This window comes from Pleurodeles waltl, chromosome 2_2 (genome assembly GCF_031143425.1).
Source record: "Pleurodeles waltl isolate 20211129_DDA chromosome 2_2, aPleWal1.hap1.20221129, whole genome shotgun sequence".
Classification (NCBI taxonomy): domain Eukaryota; kingdom Metazoa; phylum Chordata; class Amphibia; order Caudata; family Salamandridae; genus Pleurodeles; species Pleurodeles waltl.
Genome location: NC_090439.1, coordinates 995,149,677 through 995,166,739, shown reverse-complemented (window position 1 = coordinate 995,166,739; position 17,063 = coordinate 995,149,677). Strand labels below are relative to the sequence as shown.

General features: G+C 43.3%; 1 protein-coding gene across 1 annotated transcript in view; it reads left to right on the top strand.

Moving 5' to 3' along the window:
• LOC138282815 (transient receptor potential channel pyrexia-like) overlaps window positions 1-17,063 on the top strand; it is a 1,013,831-nt gene that overhangs the window by 544,592 nt on the left and 452,176 nt on the right. The window contains exon 14 of the mRNA XM_069220730.1: window positions 8,341-8,411. Coding sequence (XP_069076831.1) covers window positions 8,341-8,411 — 71 coding nt within the window. The remainder of the gene's footprint in view (window positions 1-8,340; window positions 8,412-17,063) is intronic.

Below are 17,063 nucleotides of genomic sequence, written 5' to 3'. Positions count from 1 at the left end.
CGTTAGGACGGGCGTTTTAGTAGTTTGGGGGCTAATTGTTACTGCCTTTTCATTTGCTGCTATTTTTTTTAAGGGGGGGGGGCTTTCTCCTTTATTTAAAGGGGACTGGGACCTCTGGCTTGCATTGCTTGTTTGAGTTATGCCGAAGGTTCCTGCTAAGAGACGAAGGATTGTTTCATCTTCCTCTTCTTCAGGGGAGGATGTTGAGGTTCCACTCTCCACTCCTGGGGGTCACCAAGGTCCAGTGGGGGCTTCTACACCTCTCATGTCCAGAGAAGAGGTTCAGGACATGATTGAGGTGGCTGTGTCTTGTGCTCTCAAAGCAGGGGTGGCCAGGCCTGGACGTTCTTTGGCTGCCCGTCTTCCTGGGGCTGCGGAAGGGTCCTCTTCTGGTGATGATGATGACGTGCCTTCTACTTCTTCTGGTGGGAAATATGTCTCCAGGGAAGAGATGTGGGAGGTGATGTCTCATGTTCGGGACAATTTAGGTTTTTCTGTTTTTCAACCTGCGGGGACGGATTCGCACTTGCTCCCTCAGTATCAAACGCCTTTGAGGTTTTTCCATGCCTTTTCAGGGCCCTGTGAAGGATATGGCACTCCGAGAGTGGAAGGATGTGGACAACTCTCAGGTTCCACAGTTCCTTCAGAAACTATACTTGCTGGAAGGGGAAGATGTGTTGCCACCCTCAGTTAAACTAGATTCCATTCTGGCAACTCTGATTGGCAAGACAGCGGTCAATCCGGAGGATTGTGTGCCTGCTGATGCCACTGACCGTTAGATGGATTCTGGTCTTAAAAGGGCATTTACGGCGGAGAATTTGGCCCTCAGAGCGGGTATTTTTTCTGCTTATTCGACACAATCTTTGGTGCAGGATTTTGACAAGCTGGCGGTGGCTGTTCAGGAAGGTTCGGAATGCTCTGAACTTCTGGCTGTTATGGAGCAGCAGGCCAGGTTGCTGGCGGACATGTCTTCTAATGTGGTCCGTACTTCGGCTCTGGCATCGGGAGCTTTGATTGGGGCTCGTAGGTCCCTCTGGTTGAGGATGTGGAAGGCGGATCCAGGGGAGAAATCTGCTCTCCTGAGACTGCCTTTTGAGGGGCGCAATTTATTTGGTGATCAGTTGCCTTCCATGCTTTCGAAGGCCTTTAAGGAGAGGAAACATGCCTTGCCTTACAAAGGTGGTTCTTCTTCTGGCAAGGGTTGGTGGAAGCATTTGCGATCCTCTCCCAAATTGGATTCCAAATCTTTTTCTTTCAGGAAACGTCGTTTTCAGCCCCGTTTTTCTCCTAAGAAGTCGGCTCCTTCGAACCGGGGTGGATTCAAGAAGGGAACCTGACAATCATTGTGGGCCTGGCATAGGGCCGGTTGGGGGACGGCTGAGGCACTTTCTTTCCGTTTGGCAGGAGAGTGTCAGCGATCGGTGGGTGCTGGACATTGTGGACAATGGCTACGCCATAGATTTCGAAGTGGTGCCTCCAGATTCCGGGTTGCGTCCCACACCTCTGCCTGCAGACGGGGCACAGAGACAGGTGTTGTTGGAGGGGGTCCAGGACTTGCTTCTCAAGGGGGCCATCTCCCAGGTTCCTGTGGGGGAGAGAGGTCTGGGCACTTATTCCGTCTTGTTTCTGGTTCCAAAGGTGTCAGGGGTTTTTCGTCCTGTCCTCAATCTAAAGGGGGTGAATTCCTGGATCAGGACTGTGCATTTCCATATGCTTTCTATTCAGGCTATTTTTCCTCTGGTCAGTCCGGGGGATTTCCTGGCATCTCTGGATCTGCAGGATGCTTACCTGCATGTTCCAGTGGCTCGGTCTTCTCAGCGTTTCCTACGCTTTGCGGTGGGCCTGCACCATTTTCAGTTTTGTGTTCTACCATTCGGCCTCAAGTCCTCTCCCCGCATTTTCACCAAGGTGCTGGCCCCTCTGGTGGCTCTTCTACATTCCGAAGGGGTGTTTATTCATCCTTATCTGGACGATATTCTAATCCAAGCGCCCTCTCAGGGGATGTTGCGGAGGCATGTGGCCCAGGTTCTGTTGGTCCTGCAAAACCACATTTTTTTGGTCAACTGGGGGAAGTCAGATTTGGTTCCTTACCAGGATCTAGTTTTTCCGGGCTTGGTTTCTGACTCTTCAAGGCTTGGTGACTGTGTCGGGGAAGTGGTTAATGGGCCTTCAGTCTCTGGTGAGGTCGATCTTGTCACAGCCTGCTCCCAGAGCCCTTCAGTGGTTGCGTCTGCAGGGTCATTTGGTGTCGGTGATTTTTCTAGTGCCATGGGCACGGTTCCAACTTCTTTGCCTGGTAAACTGGTTCCTTGTCCATTGGTCTCCGTGGTCGAGTTCTCTTCGGGCGCGGATTCCGGTGTCGGGGTTGGTACGCAGGGAGTTGGGTTGGTGGCTAGTACCAGCTCATCTTCGTGTACGGGTGTCTTTATCTCCTCCTCTCCCGGTGGTGGTGACAACCGATGCCAGCCTCTCAGGTTGGGGAGCCTGGATGGGGTCGGTTCAGGTCCAGGGGTTTTGGTCGCCTCTGGAAGCCAGACGTTCATCGAATTGGCGAGAGTTGAAGGCGGTGCTTCTGGCTCTGCTTCATTTTCAGGACTCCCTGAAAGGTTTAGCGGTTCTTATTCGGACAGACACCTTGGTGACCAAGGCTTACGTGAACAGGCAAGGGGGGACCAGGTCATGGGCGCTGTTCCGCCTTGCAATTAGGATTTTTTTGGGGCGCACAGAAATGGGTTCTTTCCCTGCGTGCCACCTATATTCAGGGGGTGGTCAATGTTTGGGCGGATCTTCTGAGCAGGGTAATTCCTTCATCTCAGCTTTTCTCCCTCCGGTGGGCTGTTTCATCACCTAGTTCACCTGTGGGGTCTTCCGGTGGTGGATGTGTTTGCGTCTCCAGAGAATGCGAAATTCAGTCGCTTTTGCTCCCAGTTTCGTTGTCCTCAGGCTTGGGTGGTGGACGGGATGTCGTGTCCTTGGCCTCAGGGTCTTTTGTACGCTTTCCCACCCTTCCAGTTGCTCTGTGCGTTTCTGGTGAGGGTACGTCTTCTGAAGGCCAGGGTCCTCTTGATCACGCCCCATTGGCCGAGGGGAAATTGGTTTCCGTTGCTTCGGTTGATGGCTTCTGATCACGTGTGGACTCTTCCTCTCTGTCCGTCGCCTCTGGAGTCTCCTTGCCTCTCGACGGGGTCGTTAAGGTGGTTGCACTTGATGGCCTGGAAGTTGAACAACGGGGTTTGACGGGTTTGGGGGTTCCGGTAGCTTTGATTTCTACTTTACTGGCTTCCCAACAGCGTTCCACTTTGCTGTCTTATGGTCGGCAGTGGAAAGTTTTTTCTTCTTGGTGTTTCAGACATGGGTTGGATCCTACGTCTGCTTCTGGTTTTTGATGTGATGTAGTTTTTACAGGATTGGGACCAGTTGGGTTTGTCTGTTGCTTCTCTGAGGGTGCAGTGGCCGGCGATTCAGGCTTTTAGGGGTCCGTGGCGTAATCTGTCTGATGAGGGTCATTTGATGCCTCGATTTTTCCAGGGTCTTCTTAACTTGTTTTCTCGTCTGGTACGGTCCTTTCCTTCCTGGGATCTTTCATTGGTAATGGATGTTTTGATGGTTTCTCCCTTTGAACCTCTGGGTTCCTGTGACTTGCGTCATCTTTCTTTGAAAACTTTTTTTCTGGTGGCCATTACTTCGGCCCGCCGTTTAGGGGAATTAGGGGCCTTGGCCTGCTCTTTTCCTTTTTGTAAGGTTTCTCCGGATCGAGTGGTGCTTATCCCAGTTCCTTCGTTTGTTCCCAAAGTGAATTTGTCTTTTCATGCTCGCCAGGAGGTAATCCTTCCTTCTTTTTGTCCAGAACCTTCCTCGGATGAGGAGGTTCGGTTGCATTACTTAGATGTTGGAGTATCTACGGATGGTTGCTCCTTTCCGGAAGGGTGATTTCTCTATTTGTGAATTTCGGTCCGGCTCGGAAAGGGGAAAAGCCATCCACGCTGATATTGATGGCTTATTCTTTAAAGGGGGTGATTCCACCCCAAGGGATTCAGGGCCGTTCTATCAGGGGTATGGTTGCTACGGTGGCAGAGCTTCAGGGCGCTTCTGTGGTGGAAATTTGCAGGGCCGCTACTTGGGCCTCACCTTCGACCTCTGTTCTTCATTACAGACTGGCGGACTTAGGCAGTTTGGAGTCGGTATTGGGTTACCGTGTCTTGTCCTCTATGATGTAATAGGGGGGTGGTTATTCGGTGGTCTTTGTTGGTTGTGATTAAACTTGTTGCAACTCAGTCTCCGTCTCCTGTTTTCTCTTGCTATGTCTCATTGGTTACAAGGAAGGCGAGGGAGGGACGGGAGGTAATGCGTCCATTACTTACGTTAATGGCATTACTCCTAGTCCTACTCCCTCGCCTTCCTTTCCGTTCCCTCCTGCCCTCCCGGTACGGACCGCCTGAGTTGCTACTTGGACTTGTTTTTGTACAGGAGGAGGTAGGGGGGATTTAAGGGGAAGGGAGGGGTCTATGGGGAGGCAGGTTGCCTCATTGGTTACAAGGAAGGCGAGGGAGTAGGACTAGGAGTAATGCCATTAACGTAAGTAATGGACGCCTATCCAAGGCACACCAAAGATATATGTGTACACCTAAAACCTGCATGAAAATTAACATTATTGGTGGCTTGCTATAGACAACCAAGTAAGAGTAGACAAATGTCCTGAGTGTTTACTTTCTAATGAACACTGGAAGAATATTCAAACATCCTTGCGTCCAGCTCCCTTTCCTGATGCGTCGTGGGATGAACTGAGTTTAGATTTGTCTGGGCAATATTCCATTTTACCTGGTGGTATGAGATATCTGATACTAGCAGTTGATTATTTTTATAAGTGGGTCTACCATTTGTTTGTTGAATCACCTAGAACTGATACAGCCATTATGTTTCTTAAATTTTTTTTTTTTTTCTAGCGGGCTCACCGAAAGGTATTGTTACTGACATTGGTACTCATTTCACTTCAGACCGCATATGTGAGTCAACCCATGACATTAAACACTTGAAAGTAGCTCTTTACTCACCAGCATCCTATTTAGTTGAGTGTGGAAATAAAATTATAAAGGAAGGTGTGCAAACTGCCATTGCATCTGGTGTGGTTGAATGTGATTTCATCAAACAAAGAATGTGGAATTACAATATATCCCCGCATTGTACAACTGGTGTGACTCCTTTTTCTTTGTTAAGAGGGAGAGAAGTGCACATAGCTTTATTTCCAACCTGGCTGAAAGAACAAGTGCATAAAAAAACCAATGTGAATTTTAGCAGCAATAACATCACTTCACATGTGGTTTTGAAGCATCTAAAATGAGACGTGATTTTGACACAAGGCATGGTGTGTCTGATGAGAACTTAACTGTTGGAGACTGGGTGATGATTAAGAGTCCAGTCAGAGTCAGAAAAGGTGCATCCAAATTTTCCATGGCTGTGCAAGTTGGTAAAGTCAGCAAGGGTGCCACATTGAGTGCAGGCAAAGGGTGGGGGAATAAAAGGCAATTAGCAAAACATACACAACAACAAGCCAACATTATGTGTAAAAGAAATCATTTTGATTCTGACTCTGATTGAGCACAATGGCTACAACCCGTGGGTAGACATAGGGGGTTATTACAACTTTGGAGGAGGTGTTAATCCGTCCCAAAAGTGACGGTAAAGTGACGGATATACAACCAGCCGTATTACGAGTCCATTATATCCTATGGAACTCGTAATACGGCTGGTGATATATCCGTCACATTTGGGACGGATTAACACCTCCTCCAAAGTTATAATAACCCCCATAGAGCCCTAAGAAATGTAATGATTTTATAAGGTATTGATCATAGTTACATTTTTTTGTCTTTACTTTTGGTTCATTTTGGTTCAAAAAGGGGACGTTGATGTAATGTGATGTAGAGTAATGCATTATGATGTATTTATTATGCTGTAAATAGTTATGGTTCAAACAGTGACTCATGTGTATGTAACAATGTGTGAGGATTCTGAAAGCAGCCAGTAGTTGCTGTTGGGTCTAACTGAATGGACGTGTCATGCCATGAGCAAAGTATATTATCAATAAAGCCTCTTTTTACATTTACCTGAATTTGTGAGGCTAATCAATAGTATGAAGGGCCCAAGAGATATATATACTCATCACTCCTATATTGAGATTAGCTTTTCCTTAACAGGGGTAAACACATACCTATGTTATTTATATATATATATATATATATATATATATATATATATATATATATATATATATGATTTTAGGCCATGTTGCTAACTCAAGAGATTTATTACAGAGTTCTACAAGAACCTGATGCATAAATCGGGGTCCTTCCCATTTAAGGGCAAGGCTCTTTTGGGGAGCTGGAAGAAATTGTATTCAATAAACTATCGAGTTCAGCCAAAGTAATAGGATTAGAGAGGGAGAGTTTCTGTTTGGCTTCCTTAATAGGGTCTGGCCAGTTAGAGTTACCCTCACTTGCACAAACTTCCTCAAGAAGAAAATAATTGCAATTTGCCTTGATTTTGAAAAAATGTCACATAACCTTTAAGGGGAGAGTTCAAGGAAGAAGTCGTTGGTCGATTCTGGATATTTTAATGACTTAAAAATAAGATGACACACTTTTGGGAACTGCTTGTCCTGTTGAACGTTTAATAAAAAATACAAGTAAAACAAACATGTTTCACAGCTGCCTAGTAACGGAGATTACAAGGGAGCCACTTGAGGGTATATTGAGTGAATAATGATAATTGTAAGACAAAACCTTAATCTCCTAAGTAGGTGGAAAATTGCAAAGACTCCCAACATTCATCTGTTATTTTATTTTATTTACACTTTGTGAGCAATGTAAAGTGTGACCCCACAAAGTTTTTTTTTTTATTGAATGCCTTTATTTTAGCTGTAATTTTCTACAGAAGAAGTCATTTCCATTATTAAATGGAAATGCAGTTATAGACAGCACTGCAAATATATACAGAAATGAATACTCGTGGTGATGGGACCAACTATGTATATTGTTTCGTATATGTAAATATATGAGAGAGAGAGCAAAAAAAACTTTCGGGATGAGAGTGATGCATAAATTATGCAAAAAACAATAGAGAACTCTGGGTAGTTCCCTAGTTTAGGTGGAGAGCAGCTCCAGTAAGGAGCACCCTGCAACACCAGCGACATTCTATTTATTCACCTCAAATGTCTGTTTTTCTAGTGAGGTTTTTAAGCATAGGACAAGCACAGTACCAACCATGCCGAGCTACAAAGGGACAAAGTTTATTGCAATTTGTACGGCAAAATCTTTAAGCATAGGAATGTCACTGTGCCATCCTTGCCGAGTGGTAAAATGACAAAAGCCTTTCACCACTCCGGGCATAGTATTATAGCTTTAGGTTGGTAAAATACCATCCAAGCCAAACTGGAATGAGCAAAAGCTACTCCTGAGGGCTTTCACTATCATTATAGCTCATCAGAGAGATTTAGCTTTGTCAAGACTAAAGCCACTAGCATGGAGGAGGCACTCCTCACTGAAGTGTTCAGTAGTAATTAGTGGCCTTTGTGGAACTGTTTAAATTAAACTGCTAGAACCGGCGTGGCCACAAAAGTAACGGAGAACCTGCTGACTGCTCAGGACATGACGACATGGATTGGAGTTGGTCACTCAGACTAGCACGTTCAGGTACTCATGTGAAACTTGGGCGAAAGGCAGCATGACGAAATGGCCAGCCTGACTTATTTTATGAAGTGACTTTTGCAGAATTACCGTGGAAAGTGTAAAGTGGTACAGTTTGAAGAACTGCGATACACGAGAAAAGGATTAATAAGCACACAGTTATTTAGGTATAAGTTGCAGTTAAATAATTTGTTATAATGGTGGTGCGTTGAACTGAGAGTTTAATGCGAAATTAAAGTCCTTTTTCACTGATTATGACTTTGGAAACTGAATTTTAACACCTGTGTGTGAATGTCTCTTTGCTATCAGCATTTGGAAAAGGCGACTAGGCCGAAACGCGTCATGCTAGGCAAATAAATGATGGCGATGAAGTTGTGAGTGCTCGGCATGCTCTCTGAGGGGAGCCATTGGTTTTTTATTCCCATGTGCACTGGCACAGAGGAGGCACTTGTCACTGAATTGTTCAGCAGTAATTAATTAGTAATTAGTGGCTTTTTTGTATATATATATATATATATATATATATATATATATATATATATATATATATATACACTGCCTGTTAAAGTGACTTTTACCCTTTTACGAATATCTTGAATAATTTATAAAATGCAATGCAGCCCAGTTTTCATGTATTTATGCTTTTACTCTTCCTTAGGAGAAAGACTATCTCCAAAAACTGATAGATGAGTTGGATGATTCTCGCCCCGCATATATGAAGGACTTCTGGTAAGGGAATTTAGAAATGTATTTGCTTTTCAAGCATAAAAGGTGTAATATAAAATCAGTAAGGACAGAACGGTAATGTGATGAAATTGAAAGCAACACCTTTCGTTTTTGCCCTTTAATCAGACTCCGGGGGATTCCCTGGTCACATGCCACTGACCAGGAGCCTGGTTATCAGTACCGCAACAGGGCCACTATGTAGCTCCGTTTCATGACAGTTATGGCCGCTTTTTGCTGCCCAATCAAATAACCTATTCTCCTTTCTGTAGTCATGGCCCATAGTGCCCTTGCTACGCCAGTTTCACTTGCACAAACGTTAGCATTCAAGTCAGGGCCTGTATCATGATGGGCCTGTTTTATGCATGCTGGAAGTGTAAAGTTCAAACATACAACATGAAATATCTCCAAGTTCGTGAATGAACTATGAACACAAGTGAGCAGGGATTGCCTTTCTTTTTTTGCACAAGTAATGATGCATATTTGCCATTAACGTCTCTATTGTATGCAAGTGCAGCTCAGGACGCGGCATTACACACTGTACTAATCAGGGCATAAGTGGGGGGTAGATGCGGTTAGATGGCGTCTGCCCATTTTTTTCACAGGATGGACGCCGTCTACCCTTCCAAGAGGTTGAGCCCCACAGAAATATTCTAAACTTGTTGCAGTGTAATTTTTAGGCACCTGGACATATGCAGCAGCGCCTGCACGTTGTCTGCTTTTGTTACAATCCGCAACGTTCGGTGGGGGGGGAGGAGGAGGCTTATTAGATGCAAGCTGTGCCTATAACAAAGACAAGGACCGAAGTTAAGGGGCCATCCCTGGCTGGGAGCTATTGGGAGCCTCCCAACTAAAAGAAATGGAGGGGAAACAAAGGTACACAGTTTATCACTTCACAGGTGTTTAAGAGAGGCATGCTTTTCACTTTGTTCAGTCCCTGTAAATAAGACATATGCATGCATTGCACGAATGACAGAAGTGTTGGTCTGTCCCAGTAATTATTATACAAATAATCATTTAAATACCACTATTTTGTTTCATTTCTTTTATAGCGCTACTCACCCAAATGCAGTGTCAGAGCACTTGACACCACTTTGTAAATCAATGTACAGGATGTGTTATATGAGACAGTGAGGGTTACAAGGTGTAGTAGCGACTTGTCCTTTATAGCTCACTGTGCTATATTAGAATGATTACAATTTATGAACTGCCAGTAACAAAAGGATCTATGTGTTAAAAGCAGTAACCCACTTAACCATTTACATAAAATCAAATCTTTCAGCTGCATGTTATGTACTGTGCTTTGCAGGAGATATATTACCAGTACATGCTACTTTGATTTAAAACTGGGTCTAGACAAAACACAGATCTCCTAGCAAATAGATTAACCTCCAGAGTTATCTCACCATTATTATTATTCCCTGGGATTTACAAGGCACATAAAGATCTCTGCAGCAGATGCCTAAACCCCATATTTAAAATACAGACTTTCCAACCAATTAAGCAGAACAGATGTACTGCCATGTGCCTCCTTGGTGCCAATTTCTTTGTGGCGGGGTTTTAAAAAATAAATGTATAAGTGGAAGCCCAGATTTTGCATCATGAGTGCATAACTTTCTTGGCACATCACTGAAGCAAAATCTAATTTGTTAAATATTGTAATGTGCTCAAATGTATTCATGATAGACCTGCGAAACGTGTGTGAGGTCTTAAGATCTGATGTCACTTATTGTGGCATCACTTCCTTCCTATGAGGTCATGGCTTGAATGCTATTTCCTGTGATGCCATGTGCAATGCACGCGCTGTGATGTCACTTGCATACAGCCTAATATGGTTAGTTACCCCACTTCTTTTTTTAAGATTTGTGCACTGGTGTCACTTTCATACAGCCTAACGTGGTTAGTGTTACTTGCATATTGTCTATCTTGGGTAGTCCCCCCACTTCTTTAGGATTTGTGGACTTGTGCATCCCCTCTTTATATGCAAACTTTATTTGGCCCTGGGTATTGTTGAGCTCGGATTTACTTCTGGATTACAACTGACCTCATAATTGTCCATAAAATGCACAAATTACTCCTTGACAGTAGTGATCACTTGTATTTACCTACAGAAATCATTTTCGTAGCAGATACCACAACTATGCATTGCAGTCATGGAAAGTGCACACACACACACAAACCCACCCTCCTTCCCCCCCATTTACTGATGAAGCTCACATATTCAGCAGGCCCAAGCTCATTTGACTTTTGGTACATATATTGTCATTTCTAAAACATACTTTTTCCTGAAGCATCTTTATCATTGGGACTATTTCAAACTGTCAACCTAAAGGGCAAATAGGGCCTGTTCCAATCATTGAACGAGACAGGATAGTGATGTCTGTATCCAACGTTGTCCACGGTTTGTCATACCTGGAAGGTCACCCATGTGGTAAAAGCGGTGCAAATGTACCTACGCAATCACAAGGGAGGCGAGGGCAGTACTGACTGAGTCAAGGGCAGTGGCACAGGAATTTGGACGGATCACAGCCAGGGGTCCTGCAACGCCAGCAGGCAGAGTGTTGTGGCAGATGTGGTTTGCAGGGGTCCTGTACCAGTCGATAAATATCTTCAAGTATAATAATTTAAGTTATGCTTCCTGACGCACCTTTTATGTGCTTCTAGCAGTGTGATCAATCTTCCTGTGTGTAATCTCTGTTCAGAGCAGCATGCAGAACAGTTTGGTGCTAGACGTGTTCAGTTCAGAGAAAGGATGGTTACAAGTCCATTGTATGTGTCTGCTGTCACTGGAGAGATCCACTGGTCTTGTGGGACCGTAAGGTGGGTGATTCGACCAGCCAAACAGGCAGGCCTCTGAATCTACTGTCCAAGCAGTGAGTTAGGCAGACATTTTGACAGGGTAACAAGTTTGGTAGGCAAAGTTCTTTACGCAAAGCATCGAAGGCTTAGCACATGCAGGTTGCGACAGCTTGGTCAAAGTGAACGATGTCCTTCCATCCCCAGTGAGAAAGAGATTTCATATTATTTAGTGTGTGCTAACATCTGAAACGTTTAGCATTAAAAACGAAAAACTCTGCATTTTACAAATCGTATATGCCTGTGCTTATCCAAACTAGGACCCAAACAAAGCCTCCATCTTGAATCTAAAGGCACTTATGCTGTGTGTTTTCATTTCTCCTCACATTGAACGTTGCAGAATGTGAACCCGTGAAACACACTTTCATGGCATGATGTGCTGCAAGAACTCCGGAGGAAAGCTTTCCATCACGTACAAAATATAACTAGTCCATCTTTTCCTGCCTGTTGTTTCAAAGCCCTTTCATTTATAAGCGTGTCATTTTGTGTGTGTATCTAGATGGGTACTGTAACATCTGTTACTAATAAGGTTAAATGGGGGTTAGTTTTATTTTATTTTATTGAGTTCAATATTGTTTCATAATGCTGGATTTTGATTTGTTGATTCCTACAACATTAAGGGTCAGATGTACTAAGCTTTTATGCATTCTCAAACGGGCAAATTCACAAATTCTGCCCATTTACAATACAAAAAAAGCAGTTTGTTATGTATAAAACCCAAATTGCAAATTAGTAACAAGCTACCAAATCGCATGTTGTGCTTTCACCTAATATCAACTCAATATTTGGAAGTGACTTGTTTAGAGTGTCCCTTCCAAATTACAAATTGAAATGGTATGTATTAACCCTTTCACTGCTAGGCCTTTTTCCCCCCAGTGCTAAGCCCTTTTTTGGCTATTTATGGTAGTTCGCGGTTAGGCCGCCAACAAATTTGAGTACTTTTTTTCCAACATCCTGGGCATTCTAATGGCGCCTAGGGTTTGTTGATTCCTCTAGAGGGGACTAAGAAAGTAGGCAAAATATAGGAAAATTTGGAGTTTTTAAAGAAAAATAGGGAAAAAGTGCACCAGATAAGTGTCTGGGTTTTTCCCTAAAAATGGCATCCACAAACAGTTTGCTGTTCTAAAGTCAATACTTCCCAGCTTTCAGGAACATGCAGAGCTGAATTTAAAAAAAACTTCTTTTATACCACAGTTTTTGAATTTATCTAAGAGGTAGCCTATTTTCCCTATTTTTTGTGCTCTCAACCTACTTCCAGTTTGTGGGGGAAACCAGTGTTAAACCCATGTGTGATCCAGAAAAGCTATTGATTTCTAAAAAGTAGACAAAAGTTTGAATTTAGCAAGGGGTCATATGAATATATCCCTCAAGGTTTTCCCAAGGAAAATAACTGTTGAAAAAAGATATATTGAAAATGGCTAGGAAAAAAATTTGTGACAACATTTTCATCTATAACGTTTTGTCACGATGGCAGATTGACAAAAACAATATACCAATACATCTGCTAGACCCTTCTATTGCAGGCATATATAGAGTTTGTAGCTTCTCCAAGAACCCAAGACACCCAAAGCAAACACCTGAGCTGCCTCCTATCATGGGTTTTCAGTGAGTACCAAGTATAGACCAATTCTTATAGTGAAATAGGCAAAGTCAAAAATGGATACCAAGGAAACGTATGTCTTTCTGAAATGGGCACAAGATATAGAATTAGGAGCAGTGTGTATTTCTACATCTCTCTATTTGTGGGTACCCACACTGCATATGATTTGGAGGGTATTTTTCAAAATATAATTTTTTGTATACACTGGCTTACATTTGAAAGGCACAAATGCAGCAAAATCCAATCGGTAATAACAAATGATCTGCTATGCTATACTCCTACAATTCTCCCGATATAAATGGTACCTCACTTGTGTGGGTAGGACAAAACAAAACATGGAGGCATCGCATCTTCACATTGAAAACGGACCATCTTTTCTCAATGTGGGTAGCTTGATATTTTGGACCATAGCTTAGCCAGCACCTAGGGAAACCTAGCCAACCTGTACATGTTTTCAAAACTACATACCGGGGAGTATTCAGGGTGGGCTGACTTCCATGGCTCTCACCACATTTTATTTTGCCCAGAATCCCCTGCAAACCTCAAACATTGACTAAAAAAACTGCTTCCTCACATTTCTGTGATGGAAAAATCTGGAATCTGCAGGGAGCCACACACTTCCTTCCACTCCACATTCCTCCAAGTCTCCTGATTAAAGATGGTACCTTACTTGTGTGGGTATACCTAGTGCCCACAACAGAAAAATGCTCAAAACGCAGTATGGACTCAGCACATTTTTCCACTGAAAACAAATCTTTTTCTGATGTGGGTTTTGGACCCTAGCTCAGCAGGCACCTAGGGAAACCTAACCAACCTGTAAATTTTTTAAAACCAGACACCTAGGGGAATCCAGGATGTCATGACTTGTGTGGATCCCATTAGCTTTTTTTTGCCCACAATGCCTTGCAAACCTCACACTTTACCTGACAACACAAATTTTCCTTATATTTCTTTGATGGAAACACCTGGAATCCACAGTAATCCACAAAATTCCTACCACCCAGCATTGCCCTACCTGTGTTAATAAGACTGCTGCCCCACCTCTGTGCTGGACCTAGTGCTGCGACAGGGACAGATCAAACCAAGGACAATGGGAGCCCCTGCGTGGAGATTCCTATTGAGCTCGGTTGGATCCGTTCCTGTCACTTTTAGTACACAGGTTGGTTTGCAATTACAACACTGGTCACAAAAATACTGATCACAATTTTGTGACCAGTTGTATATACACCTGGCCTGTAGCTCATTTAATGCTAACTAAGTGACTCAGTTTGCTATAGACGATCACAACATTCCAGGTAAACCAGTCTGGTTTGCCCTGACTCTTTGAGAGCAGACACTTGTCAGCCTGTCTCATTCTTAGGACTTACAGTATCTTTGATCAGAGCCTTGACTTTACTTCAGACTCTTTCTGCACTGGACTGTGCCTTATGCTAATCCCCTATATTGGGTTTATCATGCAATTTGATCAGTCAGTATTTATGCCTTTTGTATTACACCTAAAATATTTAATAAACGTTCGTAGTTTCTAACTTTTACCAAATGTATGTCTGCTTGAGGTGTATTTAATTGTCTATGATTATTTATGTGTTGTCTATCTAATTTCCTTCTCTGATAAGATAGCATCAATACCAGCAGTTACGTTGCATTTGAGTGACCTAAGACAGACACCTATGTTGTTCCAAATGGGTATTAAGGTGTGCATCAAATCCCCATATTTTTATGTGCCTGTCTCCAGATAAGAAGGTTGCATGCATTATTGGATTGGAGAGCATCAGGGAGAGTATCTGATGGACATGTAGAGGAAAAATACCCTGTAGTCCGTTAACACAATCTAGTGATACCTAGAGCAGGGTGGGATCTGTGAGTGACAGAAAATACACAAGCTGTGACACAGCATGTGCCAGAGAGTTCGGTCCTCCGGTCCTGACATGTGCTTATAGCTTAGGTGGTTCAGTTTGTGGTCTGTACCGCACCACACAAATAATATAATACTGCTGTCAATCCGAGCTAGGACTGAAGAACAAATCAATAAAGAAACCCCTAACAAATGTATTATTATATTGAGGTGCAATTGTTGTTTTCACTGCCTGATCCCTTCCCTAGTAATGTCTGGTTGTGGAGTTTTTTTAAGTTCCGTTTGTAATAGTTAGCTCCAACTGTGAAGGAAACATTTTTGCTTTCTTCAGTACTTTTGGAACCTATTTCTAGTCAATTAATCAATCAATCAATCAAGAAATTTGTAAAGCGCACTACTCACCCGTGAGGGTCTCAAGGCGCTGAGGTGGGGGATTTTTAAATGGCTGCTGTTTGAAAAAGATCTATGGTGATTGTTTTGGCAAGAAAGTAGATTTAGGTTTGAATTGGTTGGTGTTGGTTGGGGAAGTATTAATTCCCACCGTCACTGCACTTTTAACTCTTAACTTTTAACAGCAGGATATACTCCTACAATTGCAAGGAGCAGCGTAAACCAATCCAGTCTCAGGGAAGCACAAAGGATGGACTGGGCAGCAAAGTAGCATAAAGCACGGGGAAGGGGATACACCCTTAGTAGACATGTAGAAACAATAGAGATATAGAATGAGTTCAGGACCTCGGGGGAGACTGAAAGCGTACAACAACACAAGTTAGCCATGCAATATTAGTAAATGGAGAGAAAGTGGCAACATGTTAGGAGGGGTAAAGATGGGTGGGTATCTTTAACTCAGAGAGAAGCCTATCAAAGGTGAATTGGGAATATACTCTGACTTACATGCAAGCACTGATTAATGAGAATCTCAAGGACATGCAAAGAGGTCAAAAAATCTGTAGGGTCCCCCTGTCATGAATAACTAGGCCGGCCGGATTGCAAGTGTAACAGTGACTGCTCACAGCAAAGAAGGGCAGTCGGACTTCTCAGGGCAGACCTTGATATTTAAGAAAAGTGCTTGCTGAGTGAATCAAGAGAAAGGGCTGCTTTTGAGCTATCAGCTTTTGTAGTCTCCTGTGATGATCTAGATTTTTTCATTCTTTGTGAAACTCCTCAACAATGCAGGGGAAACTTTCCTTTTCTTATCATCACTGTTGTTGCCTGTTGCTATCCCAAAAAACCTTTAAGAATTTCTAGCAGCCCTTGGGAGAGCATGGAAGATGATATGTGTCCAGCAGGGAATAAGAGGGTGAAGTCTCTATGTAAGTCACATCCATGGAATCTACCAGTTTTTCAAGGCCTTTGAGGTCAGTATACTCTGTCTTCCCTTCAATGGTAATATTAATTGTGGTGGGTGTTAGGGGAAGCTATTTAATGTCTCACTGTCTGTGGTGTAGGTGAAGTGCAAGGAAGTTGATTCTAAAGGCATCAACAGGTCATTCTTCCTCTTTGCTAATTTTATGATAAGGCATGTACGCTGATGGTTTTGAAAACAATGATTGGTCAAGATGAGTTGGAGACATGCCTCAGTTAATTGCATGTCCTCTCCAGCAGTTCAGCAAAGTCAGTCTCCAGCAGTTTGGGAATAATGTTCTTCAGGAATCTAAACATGTTATCAGCTTTCTAGGGTATGCCCTGGAATCTGACTTTATTTCAGCAGGAATTGTTTTCTAAATCTGTAATGTTACACTTTATCTCCCACAAGTCCCCAATCAAGACCTCTTTTCAGTGTTATCAATGAGGGAATGATAGGATGCTAAGTCCATTTTTTCTAGGGAGCAACATTTGTTTCAGAGTTCAGCTAGGAGTGATTCAAGCGTGACTGCAGAAGTAGTTGCCAAGTTCTGTATAGCTGATTGCTTGTGTTGAGCATTGTTGTGATGGCAAACAGCCAAGAATGCTTCTAACAAGAGTACTTGGCACACTGGTTCGGAGGAAGGCTTGTGTGCAGTACCCCGCAATAAAGAATAACCCTGACATTATGGGTCTTGGCCCTACCCATGAGATGTTGACTCAGGGGCCTTCAGTAGGCAGACGAAGACCCCAGCACCCCGTGTGTGTGGCAGGTGCACATGTGCACATGTCAAATACTACAGTATTCAAGCTGCATGAAGTCTAAGGTGGCTGAGAAGGAGAGCAGAACCCTAGTGGGTAAGGCCCAGTATAGTTGAGCAGTGACTCTCACCATGATTTGTTAATGAGCGGCAGGTCTGGTCACTGCCGCATTATATGGCTTAACAAATAATGTGGGGCTCATGAAGAACACTGTAAGCTGTATACTGCCCTTCCAGAGACG